At 34.2% G+C, this 18,179-nt stretch overlaps 1 protein-coding gene across 1 annotated transcript; it reads right to left on the bottom strand.

Moving 5' to 3' along the window:
- Positions 1-5,151: 5,151 nt before the first annotated feature.
- On the bottom strand, positions 5,152-17,476 carry LOC111801908 (vesicle-fusing ATPase-like). The gene is made up of 21 exons (XM_087127067.1): positions 17,181-17,476; positions 16,585-16,681; positions 16,415-16,496; positions 16,255-16,305; positions 15,700-15,870; positions 14,743-14,897; positions 14,562-14,670; positions 13,892-13,991; positions 13,752-13,807; positions 13,306-13,371; positions 13,106-13,188; positions 12,889-13,022; positions 9,338-9,548; positions 7,792-7,923; positions 7,614-7,674; positions 7,431-7,490; positions 7,174-7,232; positions 6,980-7,067; positions 6,624-6,746; positions 6,318-6,383; positions 5,152-5,639 (listed from the first exon to the last, which is right to left on the bottom strand). Exons 1-21 carry the CDS (start codon positions 17,362-17,364, stop codon positions 5,496-5,498), a joined length of 2,232 nt encoding a protein of 743 aa, XP_086983193.1. The 5' UTR covers positions 17,365-17,476; the 3' UTR covers positions 5,152-5,495.
- Positions 17,477-18,179: the final 703 nt, after the last annotated feature.

Genomic DNA, 18,179 nt, shown 5'->3' with positions numbered 1-18,179 from the left:
TACACTACCTCTTATGTTCTATACATCTTGCCAACAAGTCCCAAGCCCTGTGGCTAACTAGCTTGTTCTCCATCAATGCAAAATGCAAAGATAACCTTCAACATAGCCTTAAAGCTCACTCCCTAACTTAATGCTGTGCTGAGTGAGTGACTTGATATCACTTCTCGATTGAGCACAATAACTAATGTTGGCATTCTTCTCTACCAACCATCCAAAGGCAAGTATTATATCGAAGTCACAAATATCTTCGACGATTAGGACTATATCGGGATATTGTTCGGATTCTTCTACTTTTCTAGCCTTTGAGTCCTCTTATGCTAACAACACCTCTCCGAGCAGTGTAGACACGGGCAATCTTTACTCTAAAGGCTTTATCCAAAATCATGTATGTAACGACCCTAAATTTCTATATATTCAAAGTCGCTACTAATGTCTCATGCTCTTCTTCTATGCGGAAATATAACTCTTAAAAGAAAACATCATCTATAGTATAAATGTCGAAAATATTTAAAACATCATCTTCTCTAGAAAACACAGCCATGGTTTTATGTGTTTAAATACAAAATACTAAAATTTAGAGAAATTAAAAACAAATATAAAATAAGTTAAAACGATGAAATGCAAAACAACTTATACTAACCTAAAACTAGGAATTTAAATATGAGTCTACTCTATGCATGTGCCACAGTCTCTGCTCGCGATGCCGCTACCATCTGTACATGTGCGCCTTACCTTGGCTGAAAAATGATTTGGCACACAGTTCTTCGAGAATACTCAGGAAGTGGCCCCCATGCAAATGCAAACCATGCTCTTGGGACCTATCTCTATTCTCATCTAGGGGTGGCTTCCAGTCTTGGACAACTATGGATGTGTAGTACTTCCCTAAACATGACCCACACCTGCAAGTATGAATCTTCAGGTGGGCTCGCACACCCCCTCGACCATCTCTGGTCAGCTAATCTATAGCGACGTCCGGAGGTCAGCGAAACTCCTTGTGTCGTCATGCGCTTCATGAACACCCTCATCATCATATTGTGTGTGTCCGCACTCATCTTCTCTAGAGGAAGAGAAAGTAACCCTATACTTATGAACATACCACATGCATAAGGTCCCTCTTCTGACACAACCCTCTAGTCTATCTCTTTGTTACATAAGTAACACATGCTCATTTGATATTTATATTAACATCATTTTCATGCTTTTAGGGTTGTGTCCTGTGTTAGTCTATCGACATGATGCAATTTGGCACTCATCATCATACAACGTGCTCAATATAGAGAACATCGTCATATTAAGATAAATATCATGCAATCATCATACTCATCATACTCATCATATTGTCATCAAATGCATCAAGCATATCAAGTCCGTCATACATCGTAACATATATATTACGCACATCATCATGCATCATAACTCATACATCATCATAACTCATTCATCATCATATACTAGTATACGACATCATGCGACGTCGCTCATACAACATCATATACTAGTATACAGCATCGTACGATACCATTCATCATCATCATAGCTCGTACATCGTAAATTGTAAGTCATACAATTTCTAGTTTATCTTACAGTAAGACCACTTATCTAATTAGCTTTGGCCGGTGTCACCAATCTATCCTTAATAAAAGTTCGTTTTTTGTCCTTTGTATCCAAATCAACCTAGGTGACCCGTGACATCAATTTCAAGTTCAATTCTCTATATTTTACAATATTTCATGCATTAGACTACAAGCATGAGAGACTATCTCGAAATATATATATATATACCAATATCATCATTCTACAGATTGAATCACATAAATAATTTTAAAAAATAGTTTAATCATCTCCAAATCTTCCTTTTCTACTATCAAAACATTTAATTCTGTTCATGCTTAAGTTTTGGGCAATTTAAATGGATTCCTACTCACTTCTTTTATTTAATTCTGTTCATGCTTATTTTCCTAAATCTTCTAATTGATAATTGGACCACAGAAAGAATTTGAATTTCAATTAAAAAAACTAAATAATTACAACAGCTGTTCTTTTTTTCTCTCTAGGAGAACCATCATTCTCAAGCTGGAAGAGTAGTTGAGGAGAGATATTTGGAGAAGGAGTAGTAAGAAATTGATGGGTGAGGAATGAGTTATTTTGATTTTTTTTAGAGGGGTTACATCATATACATCTAAAAAAAACTTTTGTCCTCGAAAGTGCTTTAATCTCGGAATAACTCGAGTTCTCGTTCTAAGAGTTCTTTACTAAGTCTTGAAACACAACTAAGGAAAAATTCTTAACAAGTATGCCATCATCTCATCCATATGAATCATAAACATTTCTCTGCATATATAAATCTTGCATAAGCATCTCGTTAATTGGTATTCATAAAAACCTTGATTTCTTATAAACGGTCTTGAGGGGTAGTTTTTGTCATAATTTCCTAAAATCTTTCATACTTACCCTAAATATGGTAAATGAGCCTCATATACATTTTCATAGTATTTTGAGTCTTTCAAGGTCTTGAAAACATCTCAGAATTCTCGTAAGGGTATTTTAGGTCATTTACTATCTCAAATCTGGATTTAATTCCTCATCATATTTCAATGGTCTTGTAACTTTGTATAATCCTTTTAAACCATGACATTTTCATGCTATTTATCAATATTCATGCTATTTAGAGATTGCTGTAGGTGGTACATAATTATAGGGGCATTTTAGTCATTTTACACCTACCCTTGTTGAGCCCATTATCATAGTTTAATGGTCACCAAAATTTCATAATAACGTTATCATGTCACATTGATTCTTATCCTAAAATTTCATGAACAACAAAACTTATTTAGTAGGTTTAATCTTACGTGAAAAACAAAAGTGCTTTTTTTTTTTTTTAGCTCTAATTTCGTTTCTCACAAGTGGGCCAAACACATGTTGAACTAGATTATCATTTCGTTCGAGAACTTGTCATCATTGGCAAACTTCGCACACAATATGTACTTTCCCATCTCTAAGTTGCTGACATCTTCACAAAAAAGTGTTTCTTGACCTCTCTTTGAATTTTTCAGATCCAAGCTTCATGTTTGTTCAAATCCGAAGCTCAGATTGTGAAAGGGTGTTAAGGATATTTGACTTACATTACCGCTTACCATATTTGACCTTTTATTAAATGCAAATGTATTATATATTCATTTATTATTTTTTCCTTTTATTATTATTTCCAAATTATTTGTAATTTACCATAATTTTTTTTGTAAATGATTATAAATAGAGAACTTTCACCATCATTTAAGCGTGGTAGTTAGCAAATAATCTCATCATGCACCTCATGAACACCCTTATTGTTATATTGTGTACGTCTGCACTCATCATCTCTAGGGGAAGACCCCTCGTGGTTGTTCATGAAGCAGAATTTCTTTCTTTTAATATATAATATTTGGGAGTAAACAACCACAAATGACAGATGTTCTCTCCAAAACTCAGCTTGATAACGCTAAGATGAAAGCCTAGGGATGGAAAGCCTTGAAAGAGTTGCTCCAAATTGGCCACAAATCCTTCCTTTTGAAAGAGTTGCTCCAAATTGGCCACAAATCCTTCCTTTAATAAGGTAAGGATCTTATAAATGAGACATCCTGCGAGCATACTATTGTGGAAACAAGTACTCAATTTATGGAGAAGGTTCTAAACCATTTTGGATCGCTTTTAGACCCATTTTCACTCAATTTTCTCTCATTCCTTAATCTTCACTCATTTCAAAGAACTTGGAGTTCAAGAGGTCTCAGAACATATGCTTTTAACAACTAGGACACGGGCATATGCTTTTAGCAGGATTTATGAATGAATTGAGTACGAAAATGGATAGCTAAGTCTAGGATTATGGATTTTGAGTGGTTTAACAAGAATGCACATTTTAGGACTTCCATAATTTGACTCTGATTGATTTAAATATTATTATGATTGAACGTACCTCGTTGGTTAGGAAAGTTTCTGGCTAGTGCTCAATATTAGATACGCTAGAGATCTAGGGAGATTAATGGGTCACTTTATAGTGAGCAACAACTCCTTCATGCCTGTTAGACTTCCTAGAGCTCGAGACGTACGAGGGCACCCTGACTTGTGCAATAAGCATGATGATAACATGTGCACCATGATAAGTAGGCAATGAGAGGGTAAGTGCACCTTGAAACCCGAATGCACTCTGATGGGTGACTTGCATCCTTGGAATAGGAGTAAGCAGTGTATATGAACCTTATGAGACCAAAAATGAATCTGAGCCATGGAATTGGCTAAGCCTAAGATCCCGACTGGGCACATAGCTTAAGAAACATTGAATAGGAGAAGGTTTGATGAGAGTCTACAAATGCTTATTAAGTATTTTATGTTCATTTCTGCTATTTTTTGTTTAAAGATAGAGCGGTAGGCACTATTTGATGATGGGAGCGGAGTCATGTGGCTATAGGGCAATGTCTAGATCGTGTATTTTAATGTTACTTTCTCAAAACTCGTTATTTTGTAAATTGTTTTGTCTTTGACTCCATGGAAATATTTTGAACTTTTAAAACTTTTTGACCGTTTACTCTTTATGTTTGACTTCAATTTTCTCATGCCTTGGTTTTACAGAATTAACAAAATTTATAGCCCTTTTTACCCACAGAGTCACATGGCAATCCATGATTCAAAGCCTCAATCGTTATGAGAATCTATAAATCTGTATTTTCTCTTTATAAGAATCTATAAATCTGTATTTTGCTTCATTAGTTGATTATTTGACGACTTTAAAATGATGAGGTTGAATGTTATCATGTACATCAATAGCATTATTCAACACTCAAAGTTATCACTTGTAGGATTGTTGATGATTTTCATGGGTCCAAATTTATGTGGTGCACTCACTGTAAAAGGATATCAAGAATGTCCAAGCATCTTCACAAAATGTGATACTCATTGAAAAGAATGTATGAGCAAATACTATTGCACATTATTTGATATTCCTGGAAAGACAAAAGATGGCTTAAAACTCGACTCGATTTGGTAGACGTGTTTAAAAAGAAAAAAGACGAGAAATAATAACAATAAACTTCGGATAGAGAATGAGAAGCTTCAGATATTTCCCACGGCAAGCTGAAACCTATCAATTTCCTAATAATTCTGGAAAGCATTCGAATATGAGATGAACAAACAATGCAAGTATTTTCCAAAGAATCCAGCACAGTAACTCCTCCAATTCATCGTCTAAAAATAATAGTAATAATAATACACTCAGTTGTTACAATCAGCGTTTTGATTGAGCAAGAACATGATTCAGGTCAATGATTAGTCCCAATCGTTCAACTCTTCATTCTATGGAGTAGAGTTCATCATCTTACACAATTTCAAGAAACAGCCAGCCGGCCATCGTCAACCATGGAGTTCAAACTTATGGGATCAAACAGAAATCAAAGCCCCATCGCACGATACCAAAAAAACGGGTTATAATTATAAGGTGCAAAAACAAATAAAAGAATCAAAATCTAGTACCGAACAATGTCCTGGAGGCAATCGAAAAAGTGAGAGATCTTGATCTTCTGAGCACCAGAATAGATGGCTTCTGCTCCTCCACCACGCTCACCTTGAGCAGCCATCTCAATTAACATGTACAGTTTCTTGATGGGCATCTAAGGCAGAGTAAAGGCTCGAGTTAAAAAGGTGTCATAAAATGATGATTTCCATTGAAATAATATCCACTGAAATAATATCCATTCAATTATTTCCAGTATTCACAGGAGATTTATTTTACATCGATTAAGAATTTGACAACAATTCACTCAGCGATGGAAAGAGAATATGGAACTATTAGACTTTTCTCAAAGAACTAATCAAACCCAAGGATCTCGTTCACACTAATCGAGGGGGGACAATGGAACCAGTTCCACTTAAGTCCTAGCCACATATATATATATACACACACAAACAGTTTTTCCACGGAACTAAACTAATACCAGTTAGTAACCTATCCAACTTTCTAACAATAAAAAGTTAGGGTCTCATCGATAACTATTTGATTTTTTTTTTTTTTTAATTAAGTTTATAAATGCTACTTGCACCAATAGGTTTCTTTGTTTTGTTAACTACCATTTACCTATGTTTTCTAAAATCAATTCAAGTTTTGAAGACTAAAAAAGTAGTTTTTAAAAAAATCTAGTTTTTTAAATTTGAAATTTGGCTAAAAATTAAAATGTTTTCTTTAGAAAGATGAAAACCATGGCACAGAAATGATGATAAAAACAAGCACAGTTTTAAAAAACCAATTGGTTATCAAACGGGACGTAAATAACTATCAAAGAAGAACATACATCACCGACAGCCTCTGCAGCAGCATCCACGTCATCGTCAGCAAAAACGTTCAGTTGTTGCATCACCTATGATAAGATGAAACAGAGAGCATTAAGAGTTTAATACAAATCTAAATAATTCAATCCAAAGAAGAGGAACCTGCGTATGATTTTATAATTTCCAGACTTCTGAGAACTAACATGAACCGCAAAATAGTAATTCATGCCACATGGTACAGCACCTGTCTTTAATACTACGAGTATATTTAAAAAATGGCTGCAAATATGAAAAGAAACAAAAAGGGTGCAATAGTACTCAAAACTTACCTTCTTTGCATCATCCGCTTTCAATGTCGGAACATGGTAAGTGACTGAGAAAGCATCACAAATACCAACTGAATCTAAAAAGCCCACTTCACTAGTTGTTCCAATTACCAGAAGCTTTTTACCCTGGAAATGTAATTCAAATGATATATCGATTAGTAACTATCAGTAATGTTATAAAAGACTGTCACGGATGAAAAGTCAAAACCTTAAGGCGATTTGTACATTTGTATTCACATGAAATATTAACTTTACCTCCCAGCTTCAGGATATCTACATACCACTAACTAATATTGCATTCCAATGAAAATGAAATAGTTGTGAATTAAAAACTTCAGATGCAGAGAGTTGACAGAAACCTTGGGAGGAAGTCGTTTGAGAAGAACCATCAGTGCTTGAGATATCAAATTTGAAAAACGAGGACCAATGGCAACATATTCCAGTAATCTGTAATAAGGCACTTAAATACAAGGACTCAATGGCGAGGATACTAATAAGTTAATCACTAGGAGGGAAATGTAGAGAGATGATTGTTAGAATCAGCATCAGTCACCTTTCAATGTCATCGAGAATGATAATGCTCAATGGAGACTTGTATGCATCCTCAAAAACCTATCAAACAGTGAAACATCATATAAGTCCCTCCGAGAAAAATTGTGCAGGCGATTAGCCAACAATTCAACATAACTGTCATACAACATCGAACAGACTACATAACTATCGGGCAGGCATAAGTTTGCTTCAGTTTAAACTTTGTTCAATAACAGTAAGGTGAGTAACAAGCTAACAGCCCTAGAAACACTGTCGAACCTTGACAATCTGTGCGCATTTGGTGCTCTCAAGAAGGCCAATCATTGATTCAGCTGATATCTAATCATCAAATAAATAAATAAATTATAGTTAACCGAAAATCAGGTAATGAGACAGAACAGAAGGATGTAAATGCATGCACAAGGAATGGAAAACTCAACATATTTGAAAATAATAACTTACAATTTTGACATAAGGAAACTCACTGCGGATACCAACTGTGGCTGCCATTGCAGTTTTGCCACTGTAGATAGGTAAGGTCTTTCAGCCAAAATTAACAAATAGAACTTGTATACACTAAAAAAAATTATATTACAGAAAAATAAATAAATGAATAATTACGAGGTTCGATAAAGCATACCTGCCACTTGGGCCTTCAAGAAGACAAGTGACGAGAGGACTTCCCTTGCTCACTTTAACTTGCTCTACAAGTAGCATCGCTCTTTCGTAAATGTGTTTATGTCGTCCACCACACTCAACTATTCCATTAAGCCTACAATTCAATTAACATAGTATATTAAGGACTAATATTTAAATTTTTTTTATAAAAGAATCCAACAAGGTTTAAGGGTTTTAAATAACTTAGAAAAACATATTAGCAATACAAGAGGTCGACGCTCCTCCCAGAAATGAAAAAAGAAAGAGACAGAAGTAATGGAATTAATTCTCCCTTATCAAATACAAAAAAGGCAAATACAAAAATCATTCATTTAAATGCAACAAGCAGATGTTAAACTACCACAAAAGTATTTGACTGCGCATAATTTACTTAAATATTCATGTCCTATCAATTACTTCTGAAAACAAATGGTTGAGATCTTCCCCCCAACTATCAAATATGAGCAATCGGAAAATCTCAATGTGAACTGTAAGGTGCCAGTAAAGGGATCTATCCAGGTCTCAGGTGACAATTATGAAAAATAATGTCAATACCATTACGCAAGAGTATCAACAATACAAGACTCATAATTAGAGTTTCTAGATTGATGCACTGTATACTTGTGCAAAAATCAAGCAGGACTAACTCATAATAGATACCATCCTACATGAGAAATTCAACGTGAACACCTGAAGCTTATAACTTGAAACCACAAATAACAATAGAACTAACCTCCGATTTACAATGAAGAAAGTACTTGAGTGGTCAAAAAGGAAAGGCTTTCATGTTCTCTTTCATATATTTATGTATCTTTGGTAGAAGAATAAGAATAGTTTTCTCATCTTTTCCTTTTATGCAATTTTGCTTTGAGCTTCTTTATCAATTTAGTATCCACTTGGTAATTCCAAAAAAGACGACATTTTGGAAATGTTCAGTTTCAACTTCAGGATAAGTAGTGTGTCTGCGTCCATTTGAATAAGAAACAGAGACTTCCATTAAAGAAAAACCAAAAGGCCAAGGAGACCAAGAAGTCCCCTTCCTACGAAAGGAGAGCTAAAAAAACAACTCAATTAAGTTGTGGCTGAAGATCCCAAATAGTTATAAATTTTCCATTGAAGATTTTTTTCCCCCACCATATGTGCTTACCAATGGTGGGTAATTTTGTGGGAAGGACTAGGTGTCTTATCAAATAGTCTGACAATTTCAGAAGTATTTGGAACAAAATTTTATTGTTCGATTTCTTTTTTTATTTAATTAAACACTATGTGGGATGGGAATTCAAGCTACTGACCTATTCATTGGAGTTGTAATGTCGAAACTAGTTAAATTATGTTCAGGTTAACAGAAAAAATGTTAAACTTTTGAGATTTGGTCTTATCCCTTAAAGTATTCAAGATGCATAATTTCTTTCACAAAGTTCCTGTATTCTACCCAAGGGATTCGCCATCTTCTCTTCTAATTATTTATTTATGGACAAATGACATTGATTTCAAAGAATATAGTAACGAAAGGCAATTTGTAAAGTAACCTGCATCTTTCAAGGTCGTCTGTTGAAGCACCGAAAGCAGGAACGATTTCTTGGACTGCATTTAGAAAGTCACTCATAGTAACCTTAATGCTCTCTTCATCAACTGGCTTTGTGAGGTCATCAAGACTTAATTGTCTATTCAATGCGTATGATACTGCACTTTTTACAACCCCTTCAATTTCAGCACCACTGTAGTTCTTTGTACGAGCAGCTGTCAAAGTAAATAAAAGTAACTCAGAAGTCTTCAAAATTATTATCCTCAACCATCTATTGTGTGTTTAAACAGTACAGTCAAGAAACAATCAAATCAAAACTTCAACATTGCACCTCCCACCTTGGTATTCATAAAAAAAATTAAAAAATTGACTCGGTCTTTTTCATTCAAGATTCAACAACTTTTCATATAGGATTTAATAAATTATGCAGGAACATACAATTGGTTAGACTCCAATAGAAACGCTTCCAAGAGAAGAGATTTAATAGGTATGCCAACTATTTGATTTAGCAAGCAGCAATATTTGGCCGAAATTTTCTTTCCACCAGGTATGAGTATCCAATTAAAGCAGTCCTATCTTTTTCTAGAACTTTAAATATTTAAGAACGTGTCTATGCAAAAGTCACGGTTCAACTAATTTAAAAAAGAAAAATCCATGACTGAACTTCACATACCTCAATTAAAAAATTCATTCAAACCCAACTGATTGATTAAAGATTCTAAACCAACCATAAACAAATTTAAAATGGGTAGGATAAGAAGCAATTTACTATAGCTTTTTTTCAAGATAATTGGGATTGTGTGAAAGAGGATCAATGAAATAGATATTTTGGATAGCCCTTTCATTGAATTTTTGTTTGTCTTTTTCCAAAGGAAGGGGCAAAGAGGATTAAGGACTTCAAACCTATTAGTCTTGTGACAATTTATAAAATTCTGGATAAAGTGCTAGCCAGTAGGTTAAGAAGGGTCCTTCCCAAGACAATCTCTGATTCTCAGGGGCGTTTCTAGCAGATAGGCAAATCCTGGACCAAGTCTTCATTGCAAATGAGGCCCTGGATTATAAGAGTAGTAAGCAAGAGGGTATTACTCTTAAGATTGATTTTGAGAAGGCCTACAATCATGTGGATTGATATTTTTTGGATAAAGTCCTGGAAAGAAGGGATAAATGGAGATCTTAGATTTGGAGTTGTATTAGAATTGTCACATGCTCCACTCTTGTTAATGGAAAACTGGGTTAGAATTCATACTGGTGTCAAGATAACCCTCTACCTCCATCCTCTTATTCCTTCTTGTGTTAGATGATATGCACAGAGTCGTTTCTGTGGAGGGAGGCAACATTCAGGATGGCTTTTTGGTAGGGAGGGATAAGCTTTCATGGACTCATCTTTTGCTGGTTTACTTCCTTTGTTCGAGTAGGGAGGAAGCTTTTGTGAATCCAAACTGTTTTTTTTTTTCCTTGTCATTCCTTTTAGTCTATTTCTGGCTTAAAGATAAACAAAGGAAAGAGTTTGATTCTAGGCATCAACTTTGATTCGGTGAATATTGGGTGAGGTTGGCTTCCTTGTTCTTATTTAGGTCTCCCCCTTGGTCACAATCTTCACAATTTATCTTTTTGGAACCCTCTTGTTGTTAAGATTCAGAAATGTCTAGCTTCTTGAAAGAGGAGTTTTTTATCTAAAGGGGACAGGCTCACTCTTATTAGCCCGTCTTAAACTACATTCTGACCTACTTTCAATCCTTGTTTAGGATCCCAGTGTTGGTTAGCAAAACTTTGGAGAAGCTTATGAGGGAATTTCTATGCGAGAGCTTTGACGAGGGGAACAGGTCTCATCAAGTAAGGTGGGAGGTAGCGGCTAAACTTGTGGACCTCGGGGGGGTAAGCATAGCAGCTTAAGGGTCCTAAATGAGGCTTTATTGGCTAGGCTATGGTGTTTTCCCCCGTGAGCCCAATTCTTTATGGCGTAGGGTCATCACAAGCAAATATGGTCCCCGTCCCCATGAGTCGCCTTCAAATAGAACTGTCAAATGTACTTCCAAAAACTCAAGGAAAGTTATGTCCAATGTTCTTCCTTGTTTCTCTTCATATATCTAGTGTGTGGAGGGTGATGAGAGGAATACCTAATTTTGGGAAGATAAGACATTGGAGTATACCATCATTCATCAATAAGGAATGATCCGGTGGCATCCGTTATTTCTTGTTCAAAAATTATCTCGCCCTCATCTTGAGTTTTGCCATCCAATCAAATGATCTTTTCCTTGTTGTGGGAAGTTAAAATCTCAAAAAAGGTGAAGTTATTTACTTAGGCAGATCCTTCACAAAAGAATTAACCTAAGAAGCACAGATAACTTAGTTTGGCTAACGAATCCATTTCCAACACATGTTGGACACTTGAAAACTCCAACAATTATTAGACACATACCAAAAACTTGTTAGCATAATAGAGATATTGTTAGATACTAGTGGTACAAAGTCAATATAAGTCTAACAGTTGTTAGACACATGTCAAACACTTGTTAAGTATATACTAAATAGATACACAATAATATAGGATAAAGTAATAAATTTTGAGAGCAAAATACATCAAACTCATTTATTTTAAGCATATAAATACATAAACTTAGTGACTTAATTTCTTTTTGGTATAAAAATGATATATATTATGAAAATATAAATTACAATTAATGTGTCTTTGTCGTGTCTGCGTCCTAGATTTATATATATATATATAAAAAAAAAAAAAAAAAAAAAAAAAAAAAAATATGTGTCACCGTGTCTGTGTCCATGTCTCATACCTGTATATGTACTTCTTAGGAATTAACACTTTAGATCATATTTTGAGGAGATCATATTTCGAGGAGTTGAGGGATTCATCTAGTTTGATGGGTCCGTAGTGCTGCATACTTTGCAAGGGTGCAGGTGAGGACTTTGATCACCTCATTAAGATTGCTTTTTCGAGTAGTCCAATTTTCAAGCAATCTGACAAAGAGAAGTCTACTCGATGGTTGAGGTGTTCCTTTTTGCTTGCCTTTTCATGTGTCTTGCAGTGACTTGTGCAATTTTATGTGGTTTTAGTTAGAGAGGAACAGTTGAGTTTTCAAAGGATTTGAGAGGTCTAAGGAGGATGTATGGACCCTTATTAGGTTCCCATGTCTCTTTCTGAGCCTCGGTCATTAAGTCTTTCCATAATTACCTCTAAGTCTCATTTTGCTCGATCGGAGCCCATTTTTGATTTAGTTCAGCCTCTTTCTTGAGGGGTTAGTTTTTATATCTCCTCATCTTCCTACATTTATTCTCAATGTTCAACATTCCAACCAAAAATAATGCAATTTAACATCAAAAACATGTCGTCTCATAAAAAACAATATTTTTAATATGTTGCACATTTCCTTTATTCAATTCCAACTAACTTATTGAGTTGAAACTTTTTTTAACTTACGATGGATTTAAAAATTAAAAGCTTTAAAATAATAGAAATATAATTTTAAAAAATAGTGCACTTTAGAGAACTAAATTATATATTTACCTTAAAAGATTAAAAATTGTGATTGAACATACCAATATCTTGAAGATTCACATCAGGAGCAATAAAAGAATTTTCTTTCATTTTGTTAGTGTGGATTTGAAGAATCTGTAAACGGCCATTCTCATCCGGCAGGCTGATTTCAACTTGAACTTCCAGTCGACCTGGCCTGTAGAAGCAGATGTGCTTAATCATAGAATCATTAACAAAATACTTTGAAGAAAAGAAAATTAATGCTTAAGAGAAAGAAACCTCAAAAGGGCTTCATCAAGTAAATCCTTTCTGTTAGTCATGCCAATAAGTAGCACATTGTTTAGTGATTCTACACCATCTATCTGCATCAAAACGATGCCTCTTAGACATGATGTCATCATTGTGATAAAAAAGGATAAAAGAAAGTCCTCAAAACGTATTACTAAAATTAAATATGCAACACAAAAGTTCACACAAACCTTTGTGAGTAACTGGTTGACAATGCTATCATGAACTCCAGTTCCGTCTCTAGTTGATCCCCTTGCCTGCAAACATAGTGCGAGAAAGTGAACATGTAACTTTTGGCATACATCCCGATATATAAAAAAACAAATGCTCAAATGAAAGAGAGCCAAGCCTGGAAAATGAGTGCATTGTTGATTACAATCTGTGTTCAGTTACTATTCTATAGATTAAATTAGATTAATAGTTTTAACCATTGAAATAAAATTACAGAAGACGATTAGATTCATTAATAGCCAACACTATGAGACAACTCTTTGTTTACCCAACATAGCTTTTTCAACTATGAGAGAGGAATTAAAAAGATCTAGTGCCTTTTTTCAGTCAGGGAAGTTAATTCTTTGTGAATCTACACAGAAGAAAAAATGGAAGAAAGCTACAATATACTAAAACAAACGCATACCTTACAAATAGCATCAATTTCATCAAAGATTATGACATGCAACTCACTTTGGTCTCCTGTCTTGAAAAACAGCCGTCTTCAAATTAACAAAATTGAAATATTGTGTTGAAGTATCTAAATATCTATAGCACCACCATTACCGTGAGTCCTTTGATCATTCTCAGCATCAGCAAAAAGATCTCTCACATTCTTTTCAGTTTCACCAACAAACTTGCTCAAAACTTCAGGGCCATTGACGATCTAATAAAGTTGAGAACATGTGTTTGTATGTGTGTGAGAGAGAGGGAGAAAGAAAAAAAAAGTTTGATCAGACCTTAATATAGATGATGGCAATTGGCAGATAATAAGATTCAGAGCCGTAGCATTCAGAGACCATAAACAAATTGACCATTGAAAAGATGTCAATATTGACGATTGCAAATGCAGGAAGAAACTTTGTACATGCAAAATCAAGAATGACTATGCTTGAGCACAGTGGGTATTTATGCCTCCGAGGTCTTAGTTCTCACTTCTTTATTTTTTTCAAACCAATAACAGTCAACGTATTGTTATTTTTTCATTCTTTTCCTTTTGGGAATACCAAAATATAAGAGATCTCATGCACTAAAGTATATATCGGAAAAGAGAAAAGAGAATAAGGATGCTAAATGTGGAGAATGATATGAACCTAGGAGGCAAAAAATACTCTCTTTTATGTTTTTTTTTTTTCTTTCTTAAGAAACCAAGCATTCATCAAGGAGAATGAAAGAATATACAAACATCAATAAAATATGCTTCAAACATAAATGAATGGTTGAGGTGTGTATTAACCTTTGGTTCTCTCCCATTCAACATTTTTCCAATTTGACGGGCAATCAGAGTTTTGCCAGTTCCAGGTGGTCCATAAAGCAGCATTCCTTTTACATGTTTGATGCCCAACCTGTCCCAGGTATCTGCTTAGAAACATGGTAATAACAAGAAAAGGAAGTAAATTTCATTATTAGATTATTACTTGCTGGTCACGTGAGGAGGAAAAACACGAGAGGCAAAAGCTCTTCGAAATATGTCAGCAAACTCTTCACTTAATCCACCAATACCAAGTGCCTGAAGGTTAAATTCCTTTTGCCGAAAAATGTTACTACTAGCAGCTTCACGCTGATTAACTATCTGCAGAGTACAAGGGAATGCATCCAAGTCAGATAGACAGCTAAAAAAATTACTCACCATGAATAGTACACTAAAGAAATCGAATATAGATGAATATCATGTCAACGTCCTTAGGACTCCCTTTACAGTTTATAATGAGCAAAGAGGAAACAGAAAACACATACGGAGAAGCAAGGAAACTTCCATTGCTAGAGAATTTAAGCCAACACATGAAGAAGGCACCAAAAAAAGTTCCAGCCTAACTACAATATCTAGGACCTGTACTCAGGTAATTTTTTCAATTAAAAGTACAGACAATGAGGGCAGTCAACGTAGTTTTAAACTAGACTTGTGATGACATAATAGGAACTTATTAATAATTATATCTACATTTCTATACTACAAATCTAGGATTGACTTTTTGCATTAGAAACGAGAACGTTGATAAAATTAAAAGCACAGAGAAGTGGAAAGAAAATTTCCTGCACAATAGAAAGTACAGGAAGAACTGTTAACTGATGCAAAGAAAGAATAATTACGCTTGCACCAAGTAGCAGCCACGTAAATATTATTAATCCATAAAATACAACAATCCAGGGATGCAAACTTCATGCCATTTCATGGCTCTAAATGTAGCTCCTTCTAAGACAATCTATAAGAGTTGGTTAATTAATTATTTATAATCAAATGAGTCAGTTAATTAATTATAAGAGGGTAAAGGATGAGGAATAAGAAGATAAGCTTAAAATGAAATGGGTATAATATTCTCAAACAAAAAAGCTTGGAAGGAAATGGATGAGCTTTTCCTAACAGGTGATCTGACCTTTATACCACTTCCATTTGATGTTTCAAATATAAAATACGTATCATTTGAAATAATCCCCCTTTCAACACCATTGGAGTTATCTTGCCCTTCCACAACAGCTTGATTAACGGTGAAGATATAGTTAGTACCATGGTACTCAAAAGAAGCTCTTTGCCCTGCTGTCATTATCTGCATGCAAGCATAACCAGCAACTCAGTAAGGTATGGCCTTCCAACCTTTTTCTGAAAGATATCATATGTTATCAACACGTAGATGAGTAACTCAAGATAAACTAAATTCTAGACAATCAATATTGCCCTGGCAGATAAGTTAATTATTTAGTACGTTTTAAAATAAAATAATGATGGGAAAGATCAATGACTCATCAGGAAATTTTTCAAAAGATGTCTAAATTCATCAGCCATCACCATATCACCGTAGAAATCTTACGAAATGTTATAATGGGGGGAAATTAACACAATCTACTAAAAAAAAACACTTAGAAATTATCAGCTGGAAGGTTACCAAGTAAGAAAAACATGCAAATCCGGTAAGTTAAGCTCAAAATCCTACCTGGTTGATAAATCTCTTCCTCAATTGGTTAGACAAGAGAACAGCATCGACCTACAAAAATATAAAAGGAATAAAACATTAATAGACTTCCTTGACGATACGCTTAGAAACTATCCTAGGTCAGGGGAGAATAGTTCAAATTTGATTCCATTCTGCATACCTGCTCACTTTTGGACCCTTTTTTAACAAACTCCAATTCCAATCTGAGTAATGCCAGATTGAAATCATCTGGCGGGATAAATCTAAGAAAAGATCAGTTTGAAAGCATTATGATTACTGAAACAGCTGCAAAAGAAAAGAAAAGAAATAGAGTACAGTACGGGAAAAGACCTGGCCACAGATATTTTGTCCCCAGTTGAAACTCTAGCATGACGACGCTGAATAGCATTTAAAGCAATGTAGCCACTGCCAATGCTTCCGTGAGGAGTTTTTCTCAGTCAAGAACACAAAAATAAAATAAAATGAAAGAGAACCCTCACCATAGAATGTGCACATACTCTCCCTTTTAACCTAGTATAATTGAAACTTTCTAGTTACCAATTTCCATTACAACCTTTGCTTGATTTAGTAGATAACAAAAGCAGTAATAAAAAAAAAAACTAAACGAGCAGTACCATAAATGTCAAAATTTTCATACAGAGCACAGTGGTTTTCTCAAATAACAGGCAATAATCTCAGCTGATTTAGAAGTAGGATAATCCATAGCCTTATACGCTCTAAATTAGTCACAGATTAACCTTTAGACGAGCTAAAAACCTCACCAAGCTAATGAACTATGCTCATTGAAAATAAGGCATAATTAAAAATTAAGGCACCGTAAAACAGGATATACAGCTAAGAGAAGGAAGAGTAAAGCGATAAAATAAGAATCGAAATCCGAAGATTGAAAATGATTGAGGCAAAAGTAAAGAAATGGAAAGGATATGCGAGGGAAAGAACAAAGGAATCGGCAACCAACGCAAGGAAGAGCTTAGTGCCAGGGACGGCGTAGTTTTGCAGATCAGAAGCGGAGCAGTAAGCAAGATTAGTGAGGGCGAGGTCCGCCGCCGGTGTATTGGTAACGATCATGGTGGCCGGAGCAGTTGAGGAAAGCCCGAAGCGACCCGCCATTTTCCCGCGAGGTGTTTAGATCTCTGCGATCGCCAGGAGAAAGAACCAGAGACTGAAGATGGAACAAGTCGTGCAGAGAAGACGGAGAGGGAAGGTCCTTCCAGGAAAATATTCACACGTAAAACCAATAAATAAATAAAAAATATATAAAATTATAAAATTATAAAATTATAATTAAAAAAAAAAAAATTAACAAACAATAAAATAAAGGAGGCTAATATAATTTCTTCTCAAAATTACCTTTTAACTCCTAAAAATTTAATAATATCCTCACATTTTCACAAAAAAAAAAATAATTAAAATTAAAATACGTTTGATTTTCAAAAATACCATTTAATTTTTAAAAATACTTTAAAAATAGAATTTCAAAAAAAAAAATTAAATTTTTTTAAAAAAAGAATTCAAAAATTTCCTATCATGTTTAAAAAAATACCGGTGAATTTTAAAAAATAAGTTAAAAAATTTAGAAATAATTTATGAGAGGTTGATAGAGAATTTTCTGTAATACTTTCTTTTCTAATTTTTTTTTATAATGTTAAAGTATTCACGTGACTTTTAAACTTTTATGAGTATTTTTAACATAATATTAAGGATATTTTTAAATTTTTTTAAAATTGTAAAGATATTAATTAAATTATTAAAAGAGGGTATTTTTAACGTAAACTCTATGGATACTATTGATATTTTTGAAAGTTTAAATACAAAATTTACGAGATAAAGACTATTATATAATTTTTAAAGATTAATTTTTTAGATAATTTGAATGGCGGCTCTATTTTAATTAAATTGGATTTAAGAGAATTAATTTTGTAAAT

This window comes from Cucurbita pepo, chromosome 9 (assembly GCF_057944985.1).
Source record: "Cucurbita pepo subsp. pepo isolate OVF chromosome 9, ASM5794498v1, whole genome shotgun sequence".
Taxonomy (NCBI): Eukaryota; Viridiplantae; Streptophyta; class Magnoliopsida; order Cucurbitales; family Cucurbitaceae; genus Cucurbita; species Cucurbita pepo.
This window is presented reverse-complemented; position numbering and strand designations above follow the sequence as displayed.

Excerpts from the sequence above, each read along its gene's own strand:
- LOC111801908 (XM_087127067.1), bottom strand. The coding sequence starts at position 17,364 with ATGGCGGGTCGCTTCGGGCTTTCCTCAACTGCTCCGGCCACCATGATC. Across the intron at positions 16,497-16,584 it reads GACAAAATATCTGTGGCCAG|ATTTATCCCGCCAGATGATT; the intron begins GTCTTTTCCCGT and ends ATCTTTTCTTAG. Across the intron at positions 9,549-12,888 it reads TGTGAATCTTCAAGATATTG|CTGCTCGTACAAAGAACTAC; the intron begins GTATGTTCAATC and ends TTACTTTGACAG.